This window comes from Schistocerca gregaria, chromosome 1 (genome assembly GCF_023897955.1).
Source record: "Schistocerca gregaria isolate iqSchGreg1 chromosome 1, iqSchGreg1.2, whole genome shotgun sequence".
NCBI classification, from domain to species: domain Eukaryota; kingdom Metazoa; phylum Arthropoda; class Insecta; order Orthoptera; family Acrididae; genus Schistocerca; species Schistocerca gregaria.
In genome coordinates, this window is record NC_064920.1 from 1,035,014,280 (window position 1) to 1,035,041,329 (window position 27,050).

Here is a 27,050-nt window from a genome sequence, read left to right on the forward strand (position 1 = left end):
TAGCGTACACCAGAATCAACTTCTTATCCAGTACTACCCAGCTGAAGGGGGATACTTGAATACACTGTTTAAGTAATTAGTGAAGGTCTGACATTATATGGATGTGTACTGCAATTTGATATTATTGTTCCTGTAATCTTCAGACCATCCCAAAACAGGTAGTGCACAGAAAGTCTTTCGATCCAGTCAATTGCTTGTATCTTTGATTGGGGAAAGTAGGTCTTGGCTGGACAAAAGAGCATTTTGGGCTCAGTTGCATGGGGTGGCACTTGAAGATAGAGGGCTTGCATCTTCTGAACTAGATGCCACACATTTGCAAAAGGTCCATATGTCAGACACACGACACCACATGCACAGTGGGGAGTCAGCTAGAGCAATGTTGTGCAGTTGACATCTTTTCAGAATTTTTTTGTTGATGATGCAACCAGATGGTGTGGATCTTCATTGTAAAATATTTTTGGTGAATTGCTCACCACACTGCAAGCCATGTCACTCTCGGGTGATATCTTTCAACCACATTCCAGTGGGAATTCATCATCAGCTGGCCATACACATCACATGGCATAGGTGCCCTGGTACAGGAAAGATTTGTGTGCACATAGCTATAATAAAAGAAGAACGTTTTGATGTGGAGGGTGCAGGTGATGTGAGAGAGTGCCATAAGGGGCAGTCAGTATGGAGGTGCCAGTTCAGCCATGAGGAAACAGTTGAAGCTGTGTCAAAAATGGATCCACATTTTGAGATTGATGTTGAAAATGCTCAAATATTGACCAGTCCCAGTTCTCTACTACAAGGGAGAAGGTGAAGACATCATATTGCATCTTGAAGATAAGTCCATTGCCAATGGAGTAATCTAAGACTGCCGAGATCCACTGCACCATCACTGGGGTCACTGGTAGGATCTGCTCCAAATGAGATACCTGGGACGCCATGTGGGTGACAATGAAGGTGACCTTTTGTACCATATCTAAAGTTGAAGTAGCACAAGTGGAGAGCTTGTAGAAGGTGTTTATAGTTCAGCACTGTCATACGGTGGACATCCTTTCTAAATACAATGCACAAACACCAAAGTGTATTTATTTTCTGCAGCGAGACCACATTCCTCACGTGGAGCCCTCTGCCAATTTCCTTCGCATGTGACTTCAGTATGTTGCTGTTACTGCCTGCTGCATTCCCAAATGGCTAGATTCATACCAGCAGAATCTGGGCCTCCTCCTCAGAATGGGCAGAAAAAATTTAACCATCTGAATAAGTATGACATTGGAAACTGTATCTTCTCAGCATGATCCCCAAAAGACGTTGTTTCAGCCCACGTAGAAGCAGCATTATCTCTATTACATAGAAGATCATTGAGATAGGACAGCCCTATTGGGCCGAATATAAAATATAGATATGTCCTTCAACCCCACCATTAATTGTGACTCTCAAGGAGGAATTGCAGAGAATGCACATGATCATGTGGGTAAAGGCGACTGAGTAGGCCATATGATCCATCACAGCAGCCAAGTAAGAATGGATCATGTTATCAAATGTGCTGTCAAAGTCCATGGAGCTGAGGGCGCCACACAACCTTCATGTAGATGCAAGGGTGATCACATCTTGACAGTCGCTAAGGGCTGTCTGAATATTACTGTCCTGTTCCCCAAAAGATGTTTGTTCAAATGAAATAACTGGGTGCAATACTCATTTAAGACACATTGCCAATGTTCTGCTGAAGACCTTGAAATAACAGTTGAAGAGGGTGATTGGGCAGTAATGTTCAATTCATGTGCCTCCAGCTGATATGGGCACCAGAATAACGAGACCTTAACATGAAAGCCAGTGGAATGGGAACCGCTAATGAGAGCAGTTCTGGTACATCTGCTTCCGCCAAGTGGCCATCAGATCCTTAAAGGTCCAGCAGATTTCCAATGAAAACCATTTGGTCCTGGTGTTTCCACATCATCATCGCTCATTATCTCCTCCAAAAGGGATGCCAATGTCATATCATCATGTGTGCCCTTGAGGGTCAGATGGACTGCTACCAAGGCCATGCCTTGTGGGGCACCTCCTGATATAGTTGGTAAGAGTTCTTGATGAATGCACAGGTGATGTCAGCCTGGGTTGTCATCCTTGTATCATCAGGGAGATCCAGAGCATTTACCAGTTTTCACCATGTTTGCCATCAGTTTCCATAACCCTCGACTTCTCCTCACCCTGTGCCTCCACAGGTTGACCATGCAGATGTATGTTCTAAGGTCCAAGAGAGCTGTGAGCCAGCATTCCATTCCTAGAATTATGTCAGTGCCAGAGCAATCTTTCCCTAACATAATCAACCAACACACATTGTACAGTTGGTGTGGCACATTCCAGTCACCATAGAAGCAGTGGCAGATACCACACATTCACATTACATCCACATTCAGTTTCCATAACCCTTGACTTCTCCACATCATCTGCCTTCAGAGGTTTACCACACAGATGTAAGCTCTATGGTCCAAGAAAACTATGAGCCAGCACTCCACCCCTAGAATTTCTGTCTCAAGGTCAGAGGAGACATAGACGTGATTGAGTCTGCTGGCAGAATGACTAGTCACGTAAGTAAAGCAGGACAATCACCATGTAACACCTCCCATGTATAAGTAAGACACAGGTGTTGTACCAATGCAGTTTGAGGCGTGGATTGTAGTTTGATTGCTGGTCTTCCTGAGAGAGCAAACTATTAATGTCTCTGCCAAAGTGACATGATTATAGTGCCCCAAGAAGAGAGGCATAATTTCTTCCACATACAAAACGCAATTGGTCCCACCTTTTATCAGTCCCAGAAGGAGCACAGCCATTAACAACTCAAGTCCCCTGCATAATTATCGCCAGTCCCTACGATTATGGCAAATACATGACATTGGTTACCTCTATTCCATCTTGTGCAAGGGCAGCCATTCCACTGCCTTCTGTAGCAGCTGGAGCGATGTAAGCAGTAAACCCATAGAAGTCTGGTAAGGTCTCAGACAAACTTCCTGCAGGATAACAACATCCATGTTTGCCACTCTGAGTCTATCGCACAGCACTCAATGTTTTATACATGTGCTGTTCATGCTGAGATTGATGGAGACAATCTTGTAGGCTTGCAACTGGTCCTCAGGCTGGGGGGCATCCATAACAGTGTGAGGAGGTGTAACTGCAGCAGATCAACCAAGCCGAGCTGCCTTTTTGCTGCGCAACACATTCTCTCATTCCTGCAGTGCCTAGGCAGTAGTCGCCTGTGCATCCTCAGCTAAAGATCTGGGGACTATATCATCTGCCCAAGACATCAAGTGAGTGGTAATATCTTCAAAAGGCTCCCCAGTGGATCATAATGGCTACAAGGATACTTCTCGTGACACAGGGTGTTGTTTGTTAGGTTGGTTGGCAATCAAACGCTACAAGTTCAACAAGAGCAAAACAGCTAATGGCCCAGTGAAAGAACACATGTCAGAGTCCACCGCTGAGTCTTCCATTGGAATTGCATCGTGGTGGTGAGAAAACGCATCAGCTAGTGACAATGTCATGGGCATACTGGCTGATGTCATCTTTAGCTTCTTATGCCTCTTTGGGGACTGCTGTTTCGGAGAGTGTGTGTCTGTGTCTGGTGATGTGAGTGAGTCCTGATGTCCTGGTACAGAGGCAACTGTGGGCACATACATCACATCAACTTCCATACCACCACATGGAACTTTTTTTCACCTTCTTCTAGATCCAGTGGGGCATGAGGGGTGTCTGTGTTAGGCATTGGCTGCCCCTCCTTGTCCTGTCTTGACATTGCTGGTTGCGAAAGTTCCTGTGGGTGGTCAGGCCCATGCATCTGATTGGGGATCCATGTACTACATATTTGAGATGTAAAGAAGTCGGGGTGACGAAAGGCATCAGATCTGTAGGCTGGAGCTGGACAATCTGAAAGAATATGGCCCTCTTTTCTGCAACCTATATCTACAACTACAGCTACATCTGCATCTACACTCTGCAAACCATATGGCAGAGAATATGTCCCATTGTACCAGTTATTAGAGACAGGTCTTTGGCTGGCCATCATATTTGATGATTGGCTGCATCTGCTGATGTAGAGGTAGGATGAAGCATGATTACTGAGTTGAATGCATACCTGCCACACTCCATTCAGTTGAGGGTAGATGGTGCATTGTGTCCACTGCTTCACAATGTGGCTGCGAATCATTCTGTAGGGCCTGAGTGCTGTCACCATATAGTTTGCCGGCACTTTGAATGGGAGTTCGAATATGTGGATCATCCTGAGTCTGAGAACTGTATGATCCACTGTCACTGGCCCAATGTTGTCATCCGAATGTTGGAATTTGAACCCATCCCTCATCTTCTATAAATTCACATCACCTGCAGCATCAGTTAGTAATTTAACGTAAACCACACAGCTCACAATTGAGAGGTGGGGTCCAACAAGATCAGAAGAAGGTATCTTCACTTTGTCTCAAATCTTTCTAGTTATAGCACTTTGGGATGTGCATATTCATTCAAAAAGATGAATTTCAGCATTGATTTCCAATATAAATTGGCCATTTGCTTCAAAAGAAACTCAGTTGTTTGAAAGCTGATGTAATACATAAACAACTTCGGAGGATGCACTGTGGTGAGGTTGTAAACAGACCTGTCCACACTTCTCTGCCAACAAAGGCAGACTGACTGAGATACCATGACTTACGACCCATCCCCAGAGCTTTATTTTTGCCCATACCTCATCTCCTGCCCCTAAACTTTCATTCTGTTCTCTTCTTGTTTCATTCCTAAATGTTGTATAGAATCAAAATCCATGTCACTAATGGTTCCTTTGAATCTGTACCTTGACTTTTCAATGTATTGTAGGTTGATACTTATAAAGCAAGCCGCTATGCCTGCTCTCATGAGCTATTGGATTGAGGTTGCCAGAAGACTCATGAATTGTATTCAAAAACAAAAAACACAAGTAAAACTCACATTTGGTTACCCACAATCCATGTTAGTTTATGTAACAGCGTAAATAAAAGCAAGAAGAATTCCTAACTTACCACTGTTGTAAGTCATTCAAACAGCATTAGAACAAAACTATCAAACAGAGAACTCCATTTGCAGCTGTAACACTATAACCACTAGCTGAGGCAATGGTAAATCTGGTCATGGTCACAAATCTGTTGCTATCTGTAGCAGTGGCAGAGTCCACACTACATATTTGATTGTTGAGTAATATACTGCAACATGAATTTATCTGTCATCACAGTGTTCAATCTGCAGAAATTATTGCAGATTTCTACCTGTGTCTGTTATCCATAATATGTCAACATTTTGGTGCTACTCCTGATATTCTTGCTGTGTATGACAAGAGTGGAAATAGATACAATCCGTTTGAGGTCAACAGTGTATAGTGCGTTACTGTTTCTTGAAATCTGGGACAAAGTCATTTTGCACACATTTTTAGTTTTGTTCAAGCTGAACAGGATAATATTGCAACTTATTGTACCTTTCAATGGTGTAATCTATTATCAAATTGAAGCTGCAGCTTAGTATTTCAAGGACGAGTCTGATAATTGTTTGGGTGATTTCACTGTGACAACCGTAATGTTGAATCAGCTTGATAGAAAAATGGGATATGTTTTTAACTGATCTGTTTTGCCATACAGTGAGGGATGATGGCATATGATCAAAACTAGTAGGTGATATATAGGTTAAATAAAACAGTTCATGGTTAAAATGCATTTTCTAAAGAACTTAATGGCTGTTGGTTCTAACCTGGTGAAAACATTAAATGAATTAACCTTGTGAGCAAGCTTCAAGACAGTCTTGTATCTGCTTCATGTTGTAGTGCCTCCAGACGCTGTCCTTAGTCATCAGTGATGCTATCATGAAGTAAACTAATAGTGTGGCTTCTGATAGGATTGTGGGTAGCTGCTATTAAGAAATGAAAAATCAGAATGCTGACACAGTGTGTTTATTGTAAATAAGCATAGTGAACTTCCCTGTAATACACTTCTGATACTGGTGAATATATCTACCTTGAAAATGGAAGTAGACCACAGTCCTAACCAAAACAGATATCTCAGCTGGTTCATATATAAGCTTCTAGACAGTCTTGTATCTGCTTCATGTTGTAGTGCCTTCGGGCGCTGTCCTTAGTCATAAGTGATGCTATCATGAAGTAAACTAATAGTGTGGCTTCTGATAGGATTGTGGGTAGCTGCTATTAAGAAATGAAAAATCAGAATGCTGTCACAGTGTGTTTATTGTAAATAAGCACAGTGAACTTCCCTGTAATACACTTCTGATACTGATGAATACATCTACCTTGAAAATGGAAATAGACCACACTCATAACCAAAACAGATATCTCAGCTGGATCATATATAAGCACAGACAAATTCATTTAGTGCACTGCAAAGTCTACTATGTCTTACATGATACTATGTTATAGCCCCTTATATATTTTCTGGTGACATTGTCTCTGTCATTTGTTTTGCAAAACTGAAAGTTAACTACATTGCATTAAAGCTGCAGTTATGACCAGTGGCTTCTCCTGGCATGCTATTTATCAAAAATGGACTACTGTTATTAACACACTGACAAAAAAAAATCGCAACTCCAAAGGAGGTGTTTGACATAAACGAAAGTTGGTAGGTATGTACTTGTATCTGAAAGATGATGTCTCTTCAAATTTCATGCTAATCACAAAAGAGTGGCACTAGTCGCACCTCCAAGAGGATACAATTCAGGTCTGCTTTAAATACATGCTGTAACGGTCATTATCATTAGTTACCTTTGAGAGTTGATGTTAGTCAAGAATGCCTTCAGGGTGACAAAGATGCCATTATCAACATTACGAGTTTGAATAAGATATTGTGATAGGGCTATGAGAAGCTGGATGTTCCTTATGTGATAATGCAGAAAGACTTGCCCACTATAAATGATTCCTGGCAGCAGTAGTGACAAGAAGGTACGGTCGCATGAAGCCCAGGCTCCAGATGACCATGTGGTTCTCCAAAGAGGGTGTAACATTACAGGACATATTGAAGTATTCGATACTGTAGACTTTTAGGGGATGTCGATACAGATATGCAAAATGTAAAGGGAAACTTTGGTGATGTTTGAGTGTTGTACTGTGTCAATATTGGGGTGTTTTGCGCAGAAGGAACAAAAATAGAATTGATGTAGGTATATATTGGTGTTAGTAACCTATTTTCATTCAATTTTGTAATTATATTTCAAGTTGTAAAAGAAAGACTCACTGTTTGCTGTAGCTCTGATGAATTGTATAAATTATCAGTTTTGAGCTAAATTATTTCGTATAATATGGACAAGATACTTTTAAAAACTCACCAGCTAAAGAGAAAGTCTGAAAATGAACGTTTAATGCACACTTCTGGAACTTTCTATGGAGAAATTCTATATTATGATCGCAAAAATACGAAAATTTGTGAAAACTGTTTCATAACCTAATTTCGAAAGGCGATTTGTATCAAGAAATATTGCTAAAAAGATTTATTTGCGCTTTGAAACACGATTTAAATCATTTTACATATAAATAGTTGTTCTAAATCACTCAAGAAATATCCAAAATCAAATGTCAAGATATTTCTGGAAACATCGGTACAAATCTGGTGAAGGTTATCCAGAAGCTGGTAGAAAAATGTTATAAAATCTATTTGGAAATTATGCTTGTAAGAATTTATATGTACTGATCCTTTTACTTACTTTAATCTGTACTAAAATTCTGTAATGTCTAATTTAGTTTTAAGTCGTGAGTTGCTATCGTATTATAAACAAAACATTGTCAAAGACTCTCATTGTTTGGAAAGATATTAATACACCTAGGAGTTGTCAGTTGCCAGTTCGGATGTGCAGTGCGGTTGGCTCGGAGAGTAAGTTGTGGAGTCTGTGAAGTCTGTCAGCGCTGTTTGTAAATAAACGTCTGTAATTAAGAATTACTTGTTGTCGTCAATATGAACTCAAGACCTTTTGCACGAAGCAGACACCTCCTAATGCAACGTTTTAATTTGGTGTTGAGGAGCTGAAATGTTATAATTTGGTGCAGAAAGTCCTGGGACGTTATAATTTGGTTGAGGAAGCTGGGATGTTATAAGGGAAGACCATTGTGTTCAGCGTATGGCTCTGGTGCATCACACTGCATCTGCAGCAGCTATTTAAGCAGCATTTGGCACCACAGTGACACAACATACTGTTACAAGTCCGTTGCTTCATGGACAGCTGCAAGCCAGAGATCTGCAGCGTGGACTCCACTGACCCGAAACCACTGCCATTTGTGACCCCGGCGGTGTCAAATGTGAGCTCATTGGAGGGCAGGGTGGATGTTGTTGTGTTTTCTGATGAAAGCAGGTTCCGTCTCAGTGCCAGTGACGGCCTTGTGTTGGTTAGAAGGAGTCCATTTGGAGGCCAGCAGCCAACTTGTCTGTGTGCTAAACACATCGGAGTTATAGCCTGGGATGCAATTTCATATGACAACAAGAGCACTCTCATGGTTATCCCATACACCCCAACTGCAAATTTGTATGCCAGTTTGGTGAGTCAACTTATTGTGTTGCTCTTCATGAACAGTATTCAGGGGTGTTTTCTAACAGTATAAAGCTCACCCACATAACGGTGTTGTAACCCAAAATGCTCTACAGGGTGTTGACATGTTGCCGTGGCCTGCTCGATTACAAGATTTGTCTCAAGTCGCATACATATGGGACATTACTGGACAACTCCATTGTCATGCCCATACAGCATTAACTGTCCCTATACTGACTGACAAGGTGCAATAGGCTTGGAACTCCATCCCTCAAACTGACATCCGGCACCTGTACAATACAAAGCATGCACATTTGCATTCTTGCATTCAACATTCTGTCAGTTACACCAGTTGTTCATGTACCAGCATATCATATTTGGAATGGCTTATCTCACACTTACATTAACCTGTGCTCTTGCAATGTTAATCACTTAAATACAGGGTGGCAATTATTGAACTACATGAAATAAAATCACCATAACCACTGAACGGTTTGCATTAGGACATTCAAATTGCATGGTTGGCTGTGGGGCATGATGGGAATTAGTATGCGCATCACTTTGTTGTTGTGTTGGACATTTGCATGTAAAAATTTCACAGTACACTTTGCCTGACCGTATAGCACTTGTGAAGGTCTGGTATGCAAGCAATAACAGCCAAAATGCGTCTCGAAGGAAGTTTGCAACCAAGTTCAAGCTGAAAACAACCGGTCAAAGTGTGCTAACTGTCAAGAATTTGATTTGCACGTTTGAGAGAATGGGTGGTTTTCGCTATGACAATGTTGGTAGTCCAAAAAGGGTGAAAATGCCTGAAAACATTGAGAAAACACGTGCTGTTTCAAACGAGCCACAAGAAATCTATCAGACAAGCTGCACAACAGGTGGAAATCAACTGGGAGACACTGCAGCAAAGTGTTGTTGAAGAATTGCATCTCGTCCCATACAAAATTCAAGCTCACAAGCCTTTAAGCCCCGGGGCCATGGAACAGTGTTTGCATATTGCCAACACTATTGTCCACAGAATTTTAGAACAGGAATTTGATGTGAATATGGTTTGGTTTGGTTTGGCAATGAAGCCTACTTTCATTTGGATGGGTTCATCAATATGAAAAATTGGAGCATCTGGGGGGATGAGAATCCACATTTTGTGATCGAGAAGTCTCTTCACCCTCAGTGGGTGACTCTGTGGTGTGCAATGTCCAGTCATGGAATAATCGGTGTGATATTCCTCGATGGCACAGGGACTACCAAATGGTACGTGAAGGTTTTGGAAGATGATTTCATCCCCATTATCCAAAGTTATCCTGATTTTGTCAAGATATGGTTCAAGCAAGATGGAGCTCAAGCCCATTGAAGCAGGAGATGTTTGATGTCCTGGAGAAGCACTCTGAGGACCATATTCTGGCTCTTGAGTACCCAGAGGCCACTGGCATGGGCCTCAATTGGCTGCCATAATGTCTAGATCTGAACACATGTAACTCCATTTTGTGAGGCTATATTAAATACAATGTTGCAGCAATAAACTCAAAACAAAAAAAGCCATTCAGGAGGTCATCGACAGCATCATTGTTCCAACACTTTAGTGGGTCATGCAGAATTTCCCTATTTGTCTCCACCACATCATCACCAATGATGGCAGGCATATCAAACATGTCATAACATAAATTCAAATATCTTTAGTGACGTTTACATGTTGAATAAAGTATGTGCATACCGTAGTTTGTAATTAATTTACTTTTTTCCCACATAGTTCACTAATTGCCACCATGTATGAAACCTAGACAAATGTATTCCTGAAATTTCATTACTTCACATTAATTTTTTATAGGTGTTGAGGTTCTTTTCTATCAGTGTGATTAAAATTATGACTGCTTGGGGTCCATTTTCTGGGTCATCCCAAATCTCTGTCAGTGTGCAAGATATCTTTTCATGTAGTGAGCTTCAAACACAGTATGGCATGGTACATATACCACTAAAGGTCGCTCTCATGGTGGAAACAGTCACCCAATACAGTTTGGTTCATGTAATGTTAAAACAACAGCTGATTCCTCAAACTGGGGGGCTATCAAGTACGGGGTCCCACAGGGTTCGGTCTTAGGTCCTTTACAGTTCTTGATATACATTAATGACTTACCATTCCATATTGATGAAGATGCAAAGTTAGTTCTTTTTGCTGATGATACAAGTATAGTAATAACATCCAAAAACCAAGAACTAAGTTATGTAATTGTAAATGATGTTTTTCGCAAAATTATTAAGTGGTTCTCAGCAAACAGACTCTCTTTAAATTTTGATAAAACACAGTATATACAGTTCCGTACAGTAAATGGCACAAGTCCAGTAATAAATATAGACTTTTAACAGAAGTCTGTAGCTAAGGTAGAATTTTCCAAATTTTTAGGTGTGTCCATTGATGAGAGGTTAAACTGGAAGCAACACATTTATGGTCTGCTCAAACGTCTGAGTTCAGCTACGTATGCTATTAGGGTTATTGCAAATTTTGGTGATAAGAATCTCAGTAAATTAGCTAACTATGCCTACTTTCATTCACTGCTTCATATGGCATCATATTCTGGGGTAATTCATCGTTGAGTAGAAAAGTATTCATTGCTCAAAAACTTGTAATCAGAATAATTGCTGGAGCCCACCCACGGTCATCCTGCAGACATCTATTTAAGGATCTAGGGATCCTCACAGTATATATATTCACTTATGAAATTTGTTGTTAATAATCCAACCAAGTTCAAAAGTAATAGCAGTGTGCATAGCTATAACACCAGGAGAAAGGATGATCTTCACTATGCAGAGTTAAATCTGAGTTTGGCACAGAAAGGGGTAAGTTATGCTGCCACAAAAGTCTTTGGTCACCTACCAAACAGGATCAAAAGCCTGACAGATAGTCAACCAACATTTAAAAATCATTTAAAGAATTTATAGATGACAACTCCTACTCATTGGCTGAATTTTTAGATATAAATTAAGGGAGGGAAAAAAACTAACTTAAACATTAGTGTCATGCAATATTTTGTGTAATGTAATATCGTGTACAGACATCTTTCATTAACCTGACACGTTCCACATCATTACGAAGTGTTGTATTCATGATCTATGGAACAAGTATTAATCTAATCTAATCTTGGTTGCTTTGTAAGCTACTGCTTAAGAAATATTGTAATATTTGGATATTTGTAATACTTAAAAGTTCTAATTAAGGCAAATACAAAAAGAAATTGATTATAACAAGACAGGCCACGAGGAAGAATATTATATTTGCTCAGCATGCCACTCAACTGATGAAAGGAAATGTTGAGACTTCAACAGGCACAAACGAAAAAAAGAGAGAGAACTTGCTAACTTTCAAAATAAACCCTCTCTTGAACTAGAATGCATGTGCACATCCACGCAAGCAGGCTTATGCCCATGTTGGTTGGATGCACAACACAGTTAGACATGTGGACTAGGGTAGGGTAGGTCTGTGTTGGGTGGACTGGTTGAGAGGCAGGAAGAGGGGTTAGTGGTGGGTTGCTACTGGCTCAGAGAGAGGCAGCTGGTATTTTGCTAAGAATGGGGTGGAGAATGCATTTTCTAGGCATGTGATGCAATAATACCAGAGCCAGTGGGGAGTGGCTCATGATGGTGACATGGAGATGCGAAATAGTAAGGGATGATATGACATGGGAAGGGGAAACCGTTGAGTGGAGGGTGTGCAGAGAGTGGGTTTACACAGTAGTGCTGTAATTAAATTTTTAAATTTTTTTTATAATTTTCAGTTTATTACATCTCAAGGCTAATTAAGGAAATGAAACATTGTCTAAAAATAATTATCAAATTTTTAATTTTCAAAATAAATGCCACCGTCATATGGCAACACTGAGCGCTTATAGGAGTTAATATTCTGTATTTACATAAGCGGTCAATATAAGTAGTGTATGACCATACACAGATATATAATTAAACCTTTAAAGTGCAGTGCATATACAGTAAATGAATTAGTAGATGAACAGTATGTCCTACATTTAGCATGAATGAAACAGTGTGAAACACTCAACGCATAATCCTACTTTGAATTTTGAACACATTGTTTGTACAATTGACTTACAGTTATTTCCAACATACCTTTAATTTTTCTTCTCTTCTCTGTGTGAATAAAATTACAAATCTGGTCAGACTTATGAAATCAGATACACGGTCATCAGTTAAAGCCTTTGGTGCAGATGATCTTCCAGCTTCTTTGGGAAGGACATGGGATTTACATAACAGCACATTTTTTATTTTACACTTGAATTGTGGCTGAGGAATTTTTGATCTGCCTGATTTATTATACAGAATCCAACGGTTCTGCATAGCTGCATCAAGCATCTTTGTCAACAGGAACCAATACCATTTCTTACTATGAATTCCATTTCTGTAGCATCCCAGATTTTGATCCATTTGGTCTGTTCCTTCCATGTACATGTTATACTTTGCAGTTACTTGAGGTCTCAGGATTCCCACATTCCTCTTTGTTTTGTGACAAAACCTCTTAGCTGTACCAGCAGGTTGGCTGCCACATGAGGAGGAGATCATTGTGACTACCATGACACAGGTGCACAGCAGTTCATCACTTTTCTCAATTACTTTTTATAGTACCCATGATCTTTCTTGGAAAAATAGCCTTTACTTTAAAGTGGTAGGTTTTGGAATTCTATTTTCTCTTATAGTTCCAATGGCTGAGTACCCAGAGAATTTTAAAAATGAGAGAGGTGCAGAACTGGAAAGCAGATTATCCGTGGAAAAATGTGTAATGCAACTCACTCTTCTCTGCTGGAATTTCATCAAGTAATGACAATAATAGACCTGCTGCCTTGCCGTATACTTTCCCATACTCTGTGTTTGCTTTTCGACCTTTTCCCTGGTAAAGTTCAAAATTAACTAAATTCTTAGTGCTGAGGCTGCATATTTTGTACCCAAGTCGTATGGGTTTACCTCAATTATATAACTTGCGACCATGGCAGCTAAAATGTTTAGCCACACATTTGATGTATGGCAGATGCTACTCAGGTACAAAATTATTTATACACTGCTTATTTAGCAATTGCATAACTCGACGGATTTTCCAAGCCTTATAATTAGGGTCAATTTTGGTGTTATTGGCACAGAACAAAAACTGACAGATTTGTAGAAATCTATCCTGCCTCATGGAGTTACACACACCTCAGTCCTTATGTCATTATTACTATCCCTGTGATATTGTTTAGATTGCAGAACATTGTACCTACTAACAAACAAAATCCCAATGAAGCGTTTAACCTCATCAGCTGTTATATTTGGATCTGCACAGTTAATAAATAATGCATAGTGTCTTGTTTCATCAACTAAATGCGTAATTACTTCCTTTTATATGAAACTTTCAGAGATCTCCAAAGTAGATATACTTTTGTATTTAGAATAATCAACTTCAGGAAATGATGTATAGGATTCAATTTCAAAATATGCACCATTTATTCACTTTGGTGGATATGCTTCTCTTTCATTGCTCCATTTCACAATGTTTGACTATGAAGGGGTTGATATAGCATGACCATTGGTTGAAGGTAGAATAGAATGTGAAGCTGGATCAGGCAAAGGTGAAGTTCCTGCCAAAGAAGTGGCCATGTCATGATTGATGCCGTGTCTTTCAGTTTTGGGAAGTCTGACTTCTGCATTAGCCATTAACTGCCAAGATGTTAAATTACCTGTGATATGTAAAGCATTAATTGCAAAATTTGAATTTATGGGAAATAACATATTTACCGACCTTATTCTCATCTTGTGAATCCTCATCTGCTTCCATATTGATGTCTGGAGGCTCCATGAAAATATCTTCAGTATTATTCTCATCTAGTAATGTGTCTAAGACTTCAAGAAGAGGAAAGTGTGGTGTAAAAAATAAAAGGAACACGAAAAATAATCTAGATAGTGCAAATGCCTAGCATTGCCATGTGGCAACAACAAGGTCCAAACTAAAATATGCTGGTGCTGGCCATTATTACTCATGTTATTAAATACTATAATATCATATTCAGCAGTGTATCTGTAACACCATTATGTAATATGTTTCAAAAAAAAATTTTATATACTCGGTAATAAACTTACTCAAAGCGCACACTAATGGTTCTTGCAACCTCTATCAACAGCGTTACTTTGATAACAGCACAACAATAGACTGATGGAACCAACAATGACCATATTGTTTAGCGTGGCATATCTCTCTGCATTGAAGGAAATGCTTCCCACCACTCTAACTAGAAATTTAAATACTCAAGAAATTATTTAATATAGTCATGTGCAGCATTGCCATATGGCAACATGATATGTTGCAATTTAAATACTCGGGAAATTATTTAATACAGTCATGGGTAGCACTACCATATGCCAACATGGTATGTTAGTGGGTTAATGGAGATTGAGGCCTGGAGGGTTACTGGAGTGAAGGACGTGTTTCAAGGCTAACTCCCATCTTCTTGGTTCAGAAAAGCTGATGGAGAAGGCAAGGATCCAGGTAGCGTGTAATGGGAACCTACACAACACTCTAGTCCACATGTGCACCACTCTCACTCTTAATCCCCGTCTCAGGCTTATCTTACTCCATCAGAGGCGGAGCTACCTGTAGAAGCAGCCATGTCATATACCACCTCTGCTTTAATCATTGCACAGCTTCTTATGTTGGCATGATAGCCAACAAGCTGTCCAACAGAATGAATGTTCACAGGCAAACTGTGACCGAGGACAAAGCTGATCACCCAGTGGCACAACATTCAGCTGAGCATGACGTGTTCGATTTCAATGGCTGCTTCACAAACTCAGCAATCTGGATCCTTCCCTCCATCACAAGCTTTTTTTAACCATGCAGATGCAAGGGTGCCCATACGATATTTTGTAGGAGGGCGGGGGGCCTGCACCTGGGGATATGGAGCATTTTTAATATCTCAGAAGGCAAGCAGCGACATGTAAGTAGCCTTAAAAAGCTTCTAGTTATGACCTTGTTAAAAAACATGCATAATACTGACTTGAATGCAAATCATATGACTACACTATTTGGGGAGGGGGGGGGGGGGGGGGGGGAGGGGGCATGCGCATCTGTTACCAATAACAATTTTATTTTCTTATATCCTGTAAGGGGTACTTCCAAATAGTTTTGCTTGATTGAGCATTTTTGTTGTTTAAGAAGATTAAAGATGTTACTAAAATCTAGTTATTTAAAAGTTAGTCAAAAAGTTCCTTTTATGCAGTAAATTCTGTACATCTACATTTTCATCTACATGTACATACATACTCTGCAAACAACTTTGGAGTAAGTGGCAGGGTTACTTAGCATGTTAGAGTTTCTTCCTGTGGCAGTCTTTTATGCAGTAAAAGAAGAATGACTGCTTAAATACCCTTAACTATGCTGTAATTAGTCTAATCTTGTTCTTCACAGTGCCTCTAGGAGTGGTATGTAGGAAGGCAATGTGCATTTCTGGAGTCTTCGTGTAGTACTTGTTCTTGAAGCTTTTGTAAGTAGGCTTTTGTGAGACAATTGGTGGTTATCTTTAAGTGTCCTCCAATTAGGTTTTTCAGCATTTCCATATTGCTGTCCTGTGAATCAAACAGACATGTGACCAACTGAAATGGCCATCTTTGAATAAATTCAATAACACCTGTTAGTCCTATTTGGTGTGGGTCTCATACATATGAGCAATATTCAAGATGGGATGCATAGGTATTTTGTAATCACTCTCCTGAGTACACTACTTGCATTTTCTCAGCATCCTTCCAATGAACTGAAGTCTGCCATTTGCTTTACTTATTACTGACCCTGTGAAATTGTTCCATTTCATACCCCTACAAAATGTTACACCCAAGTATTCATATGAGTTGACTGAATCATACTGTGACTCAATGATAGTCATATAATACTATTTTCATTTTGTGAAGTATCCGAGTTTACTTTTTTTACATTTATGTCAAGCTGCCAACCTTTACACAATTTGAAATCTTATGAGAATCACATAGTGCTTTATTGTAAATAACTGCATCATCTACAGAAAGTCTGAGGTTGCTATTTACATTTACTGCCAGGTCATTAATGTACAACATAAACAGCAAGGATCCCAATACACTTCCCTGGGGCACACTTGGTTGGTGGGTTAATTTGGGAAATGGGACAAAACAGCAAGGTCGTTGGTCCCATTGGATTGACCAGTGATGCAGAAGGAAGTTGGTTGTGCCCTTTCAAAGGAACCATCCCGTCATTTGCCTGATGTTATTTAAGGAAATCATGGAAAACCTAAATCCAGATGGCCTGATGCAGGTTTGAACCATCGTCCTCCCAAATGCGAGTCCAATGTGCTAACCACTAGGCATGCTTGGAGTTACTTCAGCCTTAGTAACTTCTTTGAACTGAACTTTCCCACATTGAAAAGCTTCATTTTCATTTCTACTATGTCCGCCCATGGTAGCTGAATGGTCAGCATGATGGATTGTCAATCCTCTGGACCTGGGTTCAGTTCCTGGCTGGGTCGGGGAATTTGCTCAGGGACTGGGTGTTTTGCTGTCCTCATCATCATCCTATCACCTTCATCGACTGCAGGTCGCCAAAGTGGTGTCAGACTGAAAGACCGGCACCCGGTGAACGGTCTGCCTGACGGGGGGCCCTAGCCATAGGATCAAAGAAAATAAATTTCTACTATTTAAGGTCTTTCTTTAAAATTTCACTGCTATTCCTTTGCACAGCAGGGTAAATATCACTTACTGAAAACAGTAATGCTTTGCAATAAATTCTCTCAGTGATCTGGACAATAGTGAGACCTTAACCATAACCTTCCTTACTTTTCTTTTGTGCACAATAAAGTACTTTACTTTCTTCACTGAATCCATAATTTTCTGATGCCTCTTGCCTCATTTGCCTCTTTAAGGACATTTAGAGCTACATCCTCAACCAAAACTTTTCACATCACCAAAACTATTCTCCAGTTAAAAAGCAGCGTTTTACTACTGTGAATATTAGTAAAGTTCATTAATAATACTTATTTTTCTCTTGCCATATTTCTTCTCTTATGTTATGTGATATGCTTTTGGTGCAGTTACTTCAAGCTGTAGGTTGTTCTCTATCACTTGATTTTACTCTTAATTAGAAGGAAGGAAGAGTAGAGTTTAATGTTCCACTGACATTGAGGTCATTAGAGATGGATTGTTTCTTAGAGCCTTTTAGTGTGCTGACAGTGGTTTCTACTGATTCTCATTTGGCCAGTCACTTTCATATATGAAGTTTATTAATAGGCGATGAAAGCTGGTGCCGTATACCAGCTCTCTACAACTTATGACTAATTAAAATCATTTATGAATAATTGGAAATGCTCACAGAAAGGAAGAATACAGTTTAATGCTCTGTCTCAAATGGGAATCCATTATTACAGTCAGTGGGAAATGCACACAACTACAATGATTAGAGAACATTTTTTTCTAAATGAAAATTACATTCAGAGCTTAGACTACTGTTTCTCAACAATATATCAATGACTTGGGAATTTCAACATCATAGTTCAGATTTGATGTTAAATGCAATAAATCATTTTTAATGAGGAGATTTGATGACCAAACTGTTGGAGTGTTGTTCATACACAAGATGTTTAAAAGTTTAAGACTAAAATTATATGGAAAGTAGAGGATCTGAAACTGGTTATTTTGAGATCAGGAGCCTCGGGTTTGACATAAACATTTCAGTGGTACAAGGTCTTGAATAGCTATACATGTGAACAACATGTATCTCAACTGCATGTTTTCTAACAAGCTACTGCCTGCTGCATAGACATTGGTCCTGCTACCTTAAGACAATACGCAATCGCCAGTGAAGTCTCCATGTTGGAGTTTAATACTGATTATAGTTGACGGAGATAAACCGTTATTCATTACTGGAACCTGCAGGCATCCATTTAATGTGTGGTGCAAGTATATTTAGTGCCTAGAAAGTCAAAGAAATGTAGAGAGAAAAGTTTTGCAATTGATGCCATCCTAATAAAAAGAAATTAATCAGTTTTTGAGAAGATATAATGTAATTGGGCAGATAAAAAATCTACTCACCAAGTGGCAGCAGCAGAACACTTGTATAAAAAGGCTTTATGTATGCAAGCTTTTGCAGCCAGTGGCTCCTTCTTCTGGTAAAAGGGTTGAAGGGGAAGGAAGAGGGGGTGAAATAAAGGTACAGGATAGATTTCAGAAAAGGGGTTGAGTTTGGAAAAGTTGCCCAGAATCCCAGGTCAGAGGAGATTTACTGCATAGGATGAGAAGGAAAGACTTACTGTTGGGGACTGCACCAGACAAGATTTGAAAACCTGATAGATTAAAGGTGGCAGACAGGGTGTTATAACTTGGACAGACAACACTACCAAGAATGTTAGTACAACTTTATTACACTGTGGCATGTACACCAATCACCATAGCATACACAATAAGATAAGTCACATAAGACAAGCAATAATAACAGGATAACTGAGCTCAGGCATAGAGCGACATGATTTTGATAGGCACTCACCCATAGGGGGCTCTGTTGCAAGTTCACAGTCTTGATCTTTAGCAGTGCACAGGCACAAATGACAGTACACTGCTGATACTCATGGCTTTCAAATGTATGTGCATCACTTCATTCCTCTTCCATTGGTGAACAGTTTAGATTTGCGAGATGTCCATAGCATCTTCCTCCATGAGGCTCTGACTGAGATGACGTACTGATACTGGGGGTTATTGTCAGAAGCTCTAAGGGCACAGGCAGCATTGCAGTCTGCCTTTTTGTGTCAACCTATAAAGTAGGATGGGTGGCTTCGGTGTGAGCTCCATGTCCACATCAAGTCCAGGGTCTGGTTGTCATCATGGTGCCCACACAGTTGGCAGCTGGGGTGGAGGAGACAGCTCTGGTGTGGATGGTGCTTGCATTGATACTGGTAGTAGTATTGGAGGTGCATCTACTAGTGACGGGCACCCTCATACGTCGTGGCAAGAACCCAGGTGCTTCAGGTGATCTGTCAAGCAGTGCAGACTGGCATGTCCCAGCCAGTGATGTCTGGCCATCCACACACAGGCCAGTAAATGGTTGTAATGCATATATCCTAAGTGGGCTACTTTGAGGCACAAAATATTGCACACTCATGCAAGGATTCACAGTTATGTCCATTTGAATTGACAGTCTACATCCATTCCCAAGAATTTGGTATCAGTTACACAATCTAGTACACCATTTACTGTAAGTGTAGCCTTTAAAAGCCTTTAAATATGTCTTCTTGTGTCTGTGTATGTGCGGATGGATGTGTGTGTGTGTGTGTGCGCGCGCGCGAGTGTACACCTGTCCTTTTTTTTCCCCTAAGGGAAGTCTTTCCGCTCCCGGGATTGGAATGACTCCTTACCCTCTCCCTTAAAACCCACATCCTTTCGTCTTTCCCTCTCCTTCCTGAAGAAGCAACCATCGGTTGCGAAAGCTCTTTCATCATGCTTGGCCTCCCAGGTCCCCAGACCTCAGTCTGTGTGATTAGTGGCTTTGGGGTTACCTGAAACCGCAAGTGTATCGTGATGGACCGACATCTCTAGGGATGCTGAAGGAGAACATCCGACGCCAATACCTCACCATAACTCCGGACATGCTTTACAGTGCTGTTCACAATATTATTCCTCGACTACAGCTATTGTTGAGGAATTATGGTGGACATATTAAGCATTTCCTGTAAAGAACATCATCTTTGCTTTGTCTTACTTTGTTATGCTAATTATTGCTATACTGATCAGATGAAGTGCCATCTGTCAACATTTTTTGAATGTTTGTATTTTTTTTGGTTCTAATAAAACCCCATGTCATTCCAAGCATGTGCGTCAATTTGTACCTCTCTATCTACATTATTCCGTGATTTATTCAGTTTTCAAATTTATACTGACTATTTGATCACCCAGTATCTTTCATTCTAAGAAGATCTTTTGTATGCATTCAGTTTAACAGAAAGTATTTTTACTTTTCACATATGACAGAGATGAGGCTTGCTGGAAAGTGTACTGCCCAAAAAAGACAGGGATCCAGATTCAAGTCTCAGTCCAGCATGTAATTTACCCTATCACAAAAGTTCATCTGTAGTTCATTGTAATACCTAATTTTCTAAAATTTTCTTTCTTATTTTTCATTGTCAGTTAGTGATATTGGCGTCTTCATATTTCAGATGGAAGACCTTTGGCTACACATTTTTTTATTGGTTGAAATCATAACCCAATGCCATGGAGCAAACATACTATCAATTACTGTACTTCCAAGTAAGAGTCATGTGGGTTTTGTAAAACCATTGCTGAATGAGTTAGCAGAGAAAGGACATAATTTGACAATTATTAGTCCTTTCCCAGAGTCATCTCATGCCAACAATGTAAGGGTTATTTCCTTAAATCTTGCTGGTGGCATGATAAGTAAGTAAATTTTTTTTATCATGTGAAGCAAAGTTATTTTTTGTCTTGCACTGTAATAACCTACTGCTAGCATAATTTTATTACTTACAGAATCTCATGGAAATATGACACTATTTGAAATGGGTGGAAGAAGTCCATTTCCTTTGATTTTCTACTTGAAGGACCTAGGAAATGTGCTATGCAAGAATGCTCTTAGTGTACCAAAAGTACAGGAGTTAATTACCTCACATGATCAAAAATTTGATCTTCTTATAATGAATGGATTTTTCACAGAATGTTTCCTTGGATTTGCTTACAAGTATAATGCTAGTATCATATATCAAACACCAAATGCCCTAACATTTTTGATTGGCAACCCTGTTGGCAATCCTGCTGCATATGCCTATGTTCCAGATGTTATGCTAGATTTTGGTGTAAACATGAATTTCATGCAGCGAGTAATCAATAGTGTGTATAGCTTGTTAGGTGAACTGGTGCGTTCATTTTCTTATTTGCCAACTCAACAAGCTATCATGAATTCTAACTTTAGAAACATACACTCTTTACCTTCTGTTGAGGAGTTACACAGAAGTGCTTCTTTGCTTTTTGTAAACACTCATGAAAGTATGGGAGTTCCAAGGCCACTGACACCAAACACAATTCAGGTTGGAGGAATGCAAATCAAGCCAGCAAAAGCCCTTCCAAAGGTGAGTTTATAATCGTGTTACCTATGTATTTATTTATATTTTTGGATGGAGTCATTAATATCATGACTTTTGCAAACATTATACATATGGACCTTCGTGTTACAGGTAGTAGTTGCATAATCTTTACATGCATTAGTATTATAGGGATCATTAGCTTAACACACACCATAAATCCCAAATTTTATTAAACTGCCTTATTTAATTATAAAAATGCTTGAAACATGAAGTATCTAGATTGTATGTAATCATGAAGTTGATAAAATATTTCAAACAATACATACAGATAAATAGCCGTGAACAACATAACAAATGATGTAGTATGTGAAAGACAAACTCTGATTTTTTAAATTTTTTTATTTTATTTTATTTTGTAGACACAATGTTTATAAATATTGTATGTGTCCACCATTCATCAAATGGAACACATCTAACTGGTAGTCTAATTATGTCCCTATTCAACCCAGCATATCGAGAATCATGGTAAGAACAGTTGTTGCAATATGGTATCATCTTTGAAGTTCTGTGGTGATGTAACACCATAAGAGGAAAGCACAAGGTATCAAGTCTGACAATGGTGATGGCAACATGAGTTGCACCAGGTCACCTGCTGCAACGTAGCTTCTCCACCAATGTAGTAACATAACAGTAAGGTAATCTCATACACAATTGTGGAAATGAGAAGGGCTGCCATTTTGTTGACAAATGAAATCCCTGCTATCAGTTTCAAGATGAGACACAATTATAGCATGACAGAATAGAATACCATTGAAAGCCCTCTTGCAAGCAAGAGGGATCCATGGACTGTGTTATTGGAGATGACACAGAACACATTAAGTTTCTCAGAATCCCTCACATCTTCAACATTTTATGTCAATTCTCCCCCCTCCCATGTGCATGTATTGTGCAGGGCGACCTTCCCAGAAAGATAAGTCATTTCATAACAGAAATTTAATTAGTTTGTGAAGTCATTAGTTTCAAGATGGTTCTGCATATCAGTGTAGAACTGCATATGGGTTAACAGGCAACCTTGTCGTGGCTTGCAGGAGCTGCAATTTTTATGGTTTCACTCTTAATCACCCACAAAAGTTTTTCCATGTTGTTGACTGAGGGATGTTCAATTCAGCAATAGCTTGAGAGGTAGACTTTTGAAAACTTCCCAACATCACTTCCCTCACATGGTCCACTGTTTGTTCCGACTTGCCCAGTCACCTTGAGCATTCTGCACCCCAGAAACAACCATCCTCCTCAAATTTCTTATATTACTTTAGTATGCTATTGTAAACTGGTGGTGTTTTTTGAAACTTGCCATGGAAAGCTCTTTGTACATTCGCTACCAGCCAGCACATAAAATTCATTCTCTGCCTGGTTTGCCATTATTTTCAGCAATTACATTTGATGGCACCCCTTTGGCAGTTTTTTTAACTAATTTGCTGGCACCATGCTAAAACAAATTCAGAAGTTTGTCTTTCACATTCTGTTTCATTTATTATATTCTGTTTAGCAGCCATTTACCTGTACTAATTTTGTAATATGTTTCATGGACTTTATAATTACTTTGTAGATTAGTGAGTCCTTACTGTTTGCTACTTCAAAATCAATTGCATGAATGCAGATTTCTAATAATTAAAATATTTTTATCTTTCATTTCAAATGTCTGCGATTTCATGTTTCCAGTGACTGTAGCAGTTTGTCACACCATGCCAGTCCATTAATTTAATCATTTTTAATTTTGTTCTTTGTCTGAGGTAGTTACTCTTGGGCCTGGTATTGTGGCTGTGTATATCACTGTACTTAATTACTTCAGTCTGCTGGCAGACAAAAAGCAATTAAATAAAAGTACTTAAGCAAGTAATAAGAATAGGTTCTGAAGTGTTTGTGTTGTACAATAGTTTCATGACAAGATTATTTCGAGCCTGGTGCATATATAATTCTTCACTCTAACAATATAAGTAAAAGATAGATTGCTACACACCAAAAAGAAAACATGTCAAGTTGCAGACAGGGACAAAGAAAAAACACTAGCACATTAATTTTTGGCCAAAAGCATCTTTGGAAACCTCTGGCAGCTTGGACTGGAATGTAACTGTAACATAGAACCTTTTGGCACAGGGACCAAACCATGTGGAAGACCTATATGCAAGATTGCGCAGTCCACTCAGCCAGCACTTCCTATTTCTCTCCTGTCAGACTCTTACCCAACCCCATCAAAGACATGGCCATCTATGAAAGCAACAGTGTCATATTCCAGCTCTGCTTCACCCATTACATACCTTTTTATGTTGGTGGCTACCAACTAGCTGTGCACCAGGAAAACGGCCACCACCAAACTGTGGCCAAGAGCAAACTAGACCATCCTGGGGATGGCTCACATGCTCTTTAAAATTATGGGCATATAACATTAGTAATACTACATATAACAGGAATATGAAAATACAAAACTACATATAAAATTAATTAAATGTCAGTATCTAGGTTCCTAATACATATAATAGACATATCATCAGCTTTCATGAGGTCGCTCCAACTCCTCTGGTAGGATCGCAAGGAGCATTCATCTCTAATGTGCTTGGTTGTCTGCTTCAGAGACTCGCAGTCACAAACCAGAGACTCTGTAGCACCCCATTTGTAGAGTGTCTGCACATCATCCAAGCCCAGTGCGAGCTCTGTTTAATTTGACACACAGTTTCCGGTCCAGTTCTGTGCCAGCAGTACCACAGCTATTCTTTCAGAACCACTCATGCTCCTCAGGATTTTCAATAAGTTGACTGCTCTGATCCCACAGGTCTCCCACCCCAGTATTACTGTCATCTAGCTGTTCTGCTTGCCATAATGTTGGGTTTCTTGGTGAAGTTGATTTCATCGTAAACCGGGTATATTTTCAGGTACGGGTAATTCCAGGTTCTCCTATAGCCTGCAGTATTCCCTAAGCAATGCCTTGCTTCTGCAGATTGTTGGTGGATAGGTGTTGCTCAACAGAGGAAGCCAATATAATCGGTGTTGGTCAGATTGCCCCAGTTATTAACCGCATAGTATGGTTCAACTGGACGTTAATCAAGTTTGTGTGGCAGCTGTTTAGCCACGCAGGGGCACAATACTCAGTGCAAATGGAAGTTATCCTTAGCACACAGTCTCCATTCCTACTTCAACCTATGTTAACCTGTCATCCCCACTCCCTCCACCCAACAGTTTCCACCCCCTCTGTCCTAAGACTTCCTCCCTTTTCTAGGCCTCAGGCATCTTCTTTTTGTGCTGCCCTCTACCAATGCACCCGCCTGTCTTCCCCTTTCCAACTCCTCTCCTTTTTTTATTCCCCTGCCCTCCCCCCTTCCCTGCCCCACAGCCTCCTGACACTGCACCTGTTGGCAGTCTAGTCCCTGCACACTCCTCCTCCAGACAGAGCTCTTCTCTCCCCTCACCCATCTGCTTCCATTCTATGTGATAGTCGATTTCCAGTCTGAGCTACTGGAAATGGCAGTTGTGTATGTGTGGTTTTCTTACTTGTGTGAATGAATGTGTGCATGTTTTCTTTTCCCAAGAAGGCTTTGGCAGAAAGCTAATGTGTAAATGTCTTTTTGTCGTGCCTATCTGCAACTCAGCTTGTCATCTATACAGTGAGTAGCAGTATATCTTTTGCTTGTATTACTAGCATTCCAGCCTGGATGTTCAATTGTTTGATTAATCCTAAACTCTTCTTGTTGTAGAATCAGGACTCTGATAAGTGTGTGTCAGCATCAAGACATACCAATGTTGAGTTTGTATCTGCTCTCAGATGCTATGAGCAACCTCATTTGATATCCTCAGTCACGAGAGTTAACCAGGTGTAGGAATGGCTGCTTATGCCGAGTGCAGGGTCACATATTGGCGTGGTTCCAGTTGGTTCTCTCAATAGGTGGGATTATACTAGGCATGACCTTCGCCTCAACAGGAAAGTGGAGGGTAAACTGGCTTTGCTAATAGCAGAAAATTTAAGGGGGAAGGGGGGGGGGGAGTTACTATCATGGTGATAAAATACCAGTGGCTACAGGGTTGAGAACCTTTTTTTAGGACAGAATGAAACTAGGTTTTAAGAAAGGTTAAGATTGAAACAAATCTTCAGTTTGAGAAAGAAACCAAATGACATAATTCTGGCATATTGCATCAGCACAAACAGCTGTTAGTTAAAATTGTTCAACATCAGCAGAAATCTTATTTCCACCCAGTTTTAACTCAATCAGTGGGGACTGTCAGCCACCTCTGCTTCATAAAAATATTTGAAGGCTGAAAAGTAAAATTAATGAACTAATTATCTGCATGGATGAATTAGTCATTAAAACAAGTTGACATAATCTGCCTCTCTGAACGTCGTTTGACCATTGGTATGGATGTGTTGAGTATTACAGGATTTAGGTTAGTATTTCATGTTTGTAGAGCATAAAAGAGAAAGGAAGAACTGTCACATTCATCAGGAATTGTCTTATTAATAACATGGACATTCAGAAATTGTGTCTATGGTAGCATATGGAAGCATGTGCAACAGAAGTAGAATTTCGTAATAAATTCTTCATAATTGCAAGTTTATATCAAGCACCTGCCACTAATTTTAATCTGTTCATAAATCACTTTGGAGCGCCACTGACCTATTTAACAACAAAAAAAAATAAGTAGTGGTTGCTGGTGACTTTAACATAGAATTTCTTAAAAAAAGTTCCAAACAAGAATTTATTAGAATCAACAACACTATCATTTGACTTAATTCCTACAGTAAACTTCTGAACTAGGGTAGCTAATTGCTCATAAACAGCCATTGACAGTATCTTTATATGAAGATCTAATCAACAAAATAATATCACAAAACCAATAGTCAATGGCATCTCAGACCATGACATGTAGTTAATTTTGTTAAATGTTAATACTGAGTAGAGTATAAAATCTATTAAATCTGAATTCAAGAGGCTGGTCAGTAACCCAAAAATTGATTATTTTATGACACTCCTTAAAGATATGTACTGGAGCAATGTATAAAGCCTAATGGCATGAATGAAAACTATAACATTATTAACAAAGTGCTTATTTTATCTTTGTTTTCCCCCAAAACTTACTCAGGATAGACCAGAGTCTACAAAGAAACAATGTTTTACTCAATTATAAAGGTATCATTAAAACAAAAAGGAAACTGAAACTTTCTGGCAAATTAAAACTGTGTATCAGACTGAGACTCGAACTCAGGACCTTTGCCTTTCACAGGCAAGTGCTCTAGAGTCTAGAGTGCTCGCGAAAGGTAAAGGTTCCAAGTTCAACTCTCGGTCCAGCACACAGTTTTAATTCACCAGAAAGTTTAATATCAGCACACACTCCGCTGCAGAATGAAAATTTCATTCTGGAAAAAGGAAAGTGTATCTGTCAGTAAGAAACAACTGTGATGTTAATGGTGTA

General features: G+C 39.5%; 1 protein-coding gene across 3 annotated transcripts in view; it reads left to right on the forward strand.

Annotated features, from left to right (window-relative positions):
* The window catches only part of LOC126279485 (UDP-glycosyltransferase UGT5-like), an 81,027-nt gene that overhangs the window by 13,301 nt on the left and 40,676 nt on the right, over nucleotides 1–27,050 (forward strand). The window contains exons 1-3 of one of the 3 annotated variants that reach the window (XM_049979681.1): nucleotides 7,842–8,530; nucleotides 20,715–20,952; nucleotides 21,043–21,638. In XM_049979681.1, the coding sequence (XP_049835638.1) occupies nucleotides 8,210–8,530; nucleotides 20,715–20,952; nucleotides 21,043–21,638 (1,155 nt within the window). In that variant the 5' untranslated portion in view covers nucleotides 7,842–8,209. Of the gene's footprint in view, nucleotides 1–7,841; nucleotides 8,531–20,714; nucleotides 20,953–21,042; nucleotides 21,639–27,050 lie in introns of those variants that run through there. The other 2 variants (XM_049979682.1, XM_049979683.1) reach the window with 2 other exon arrangements.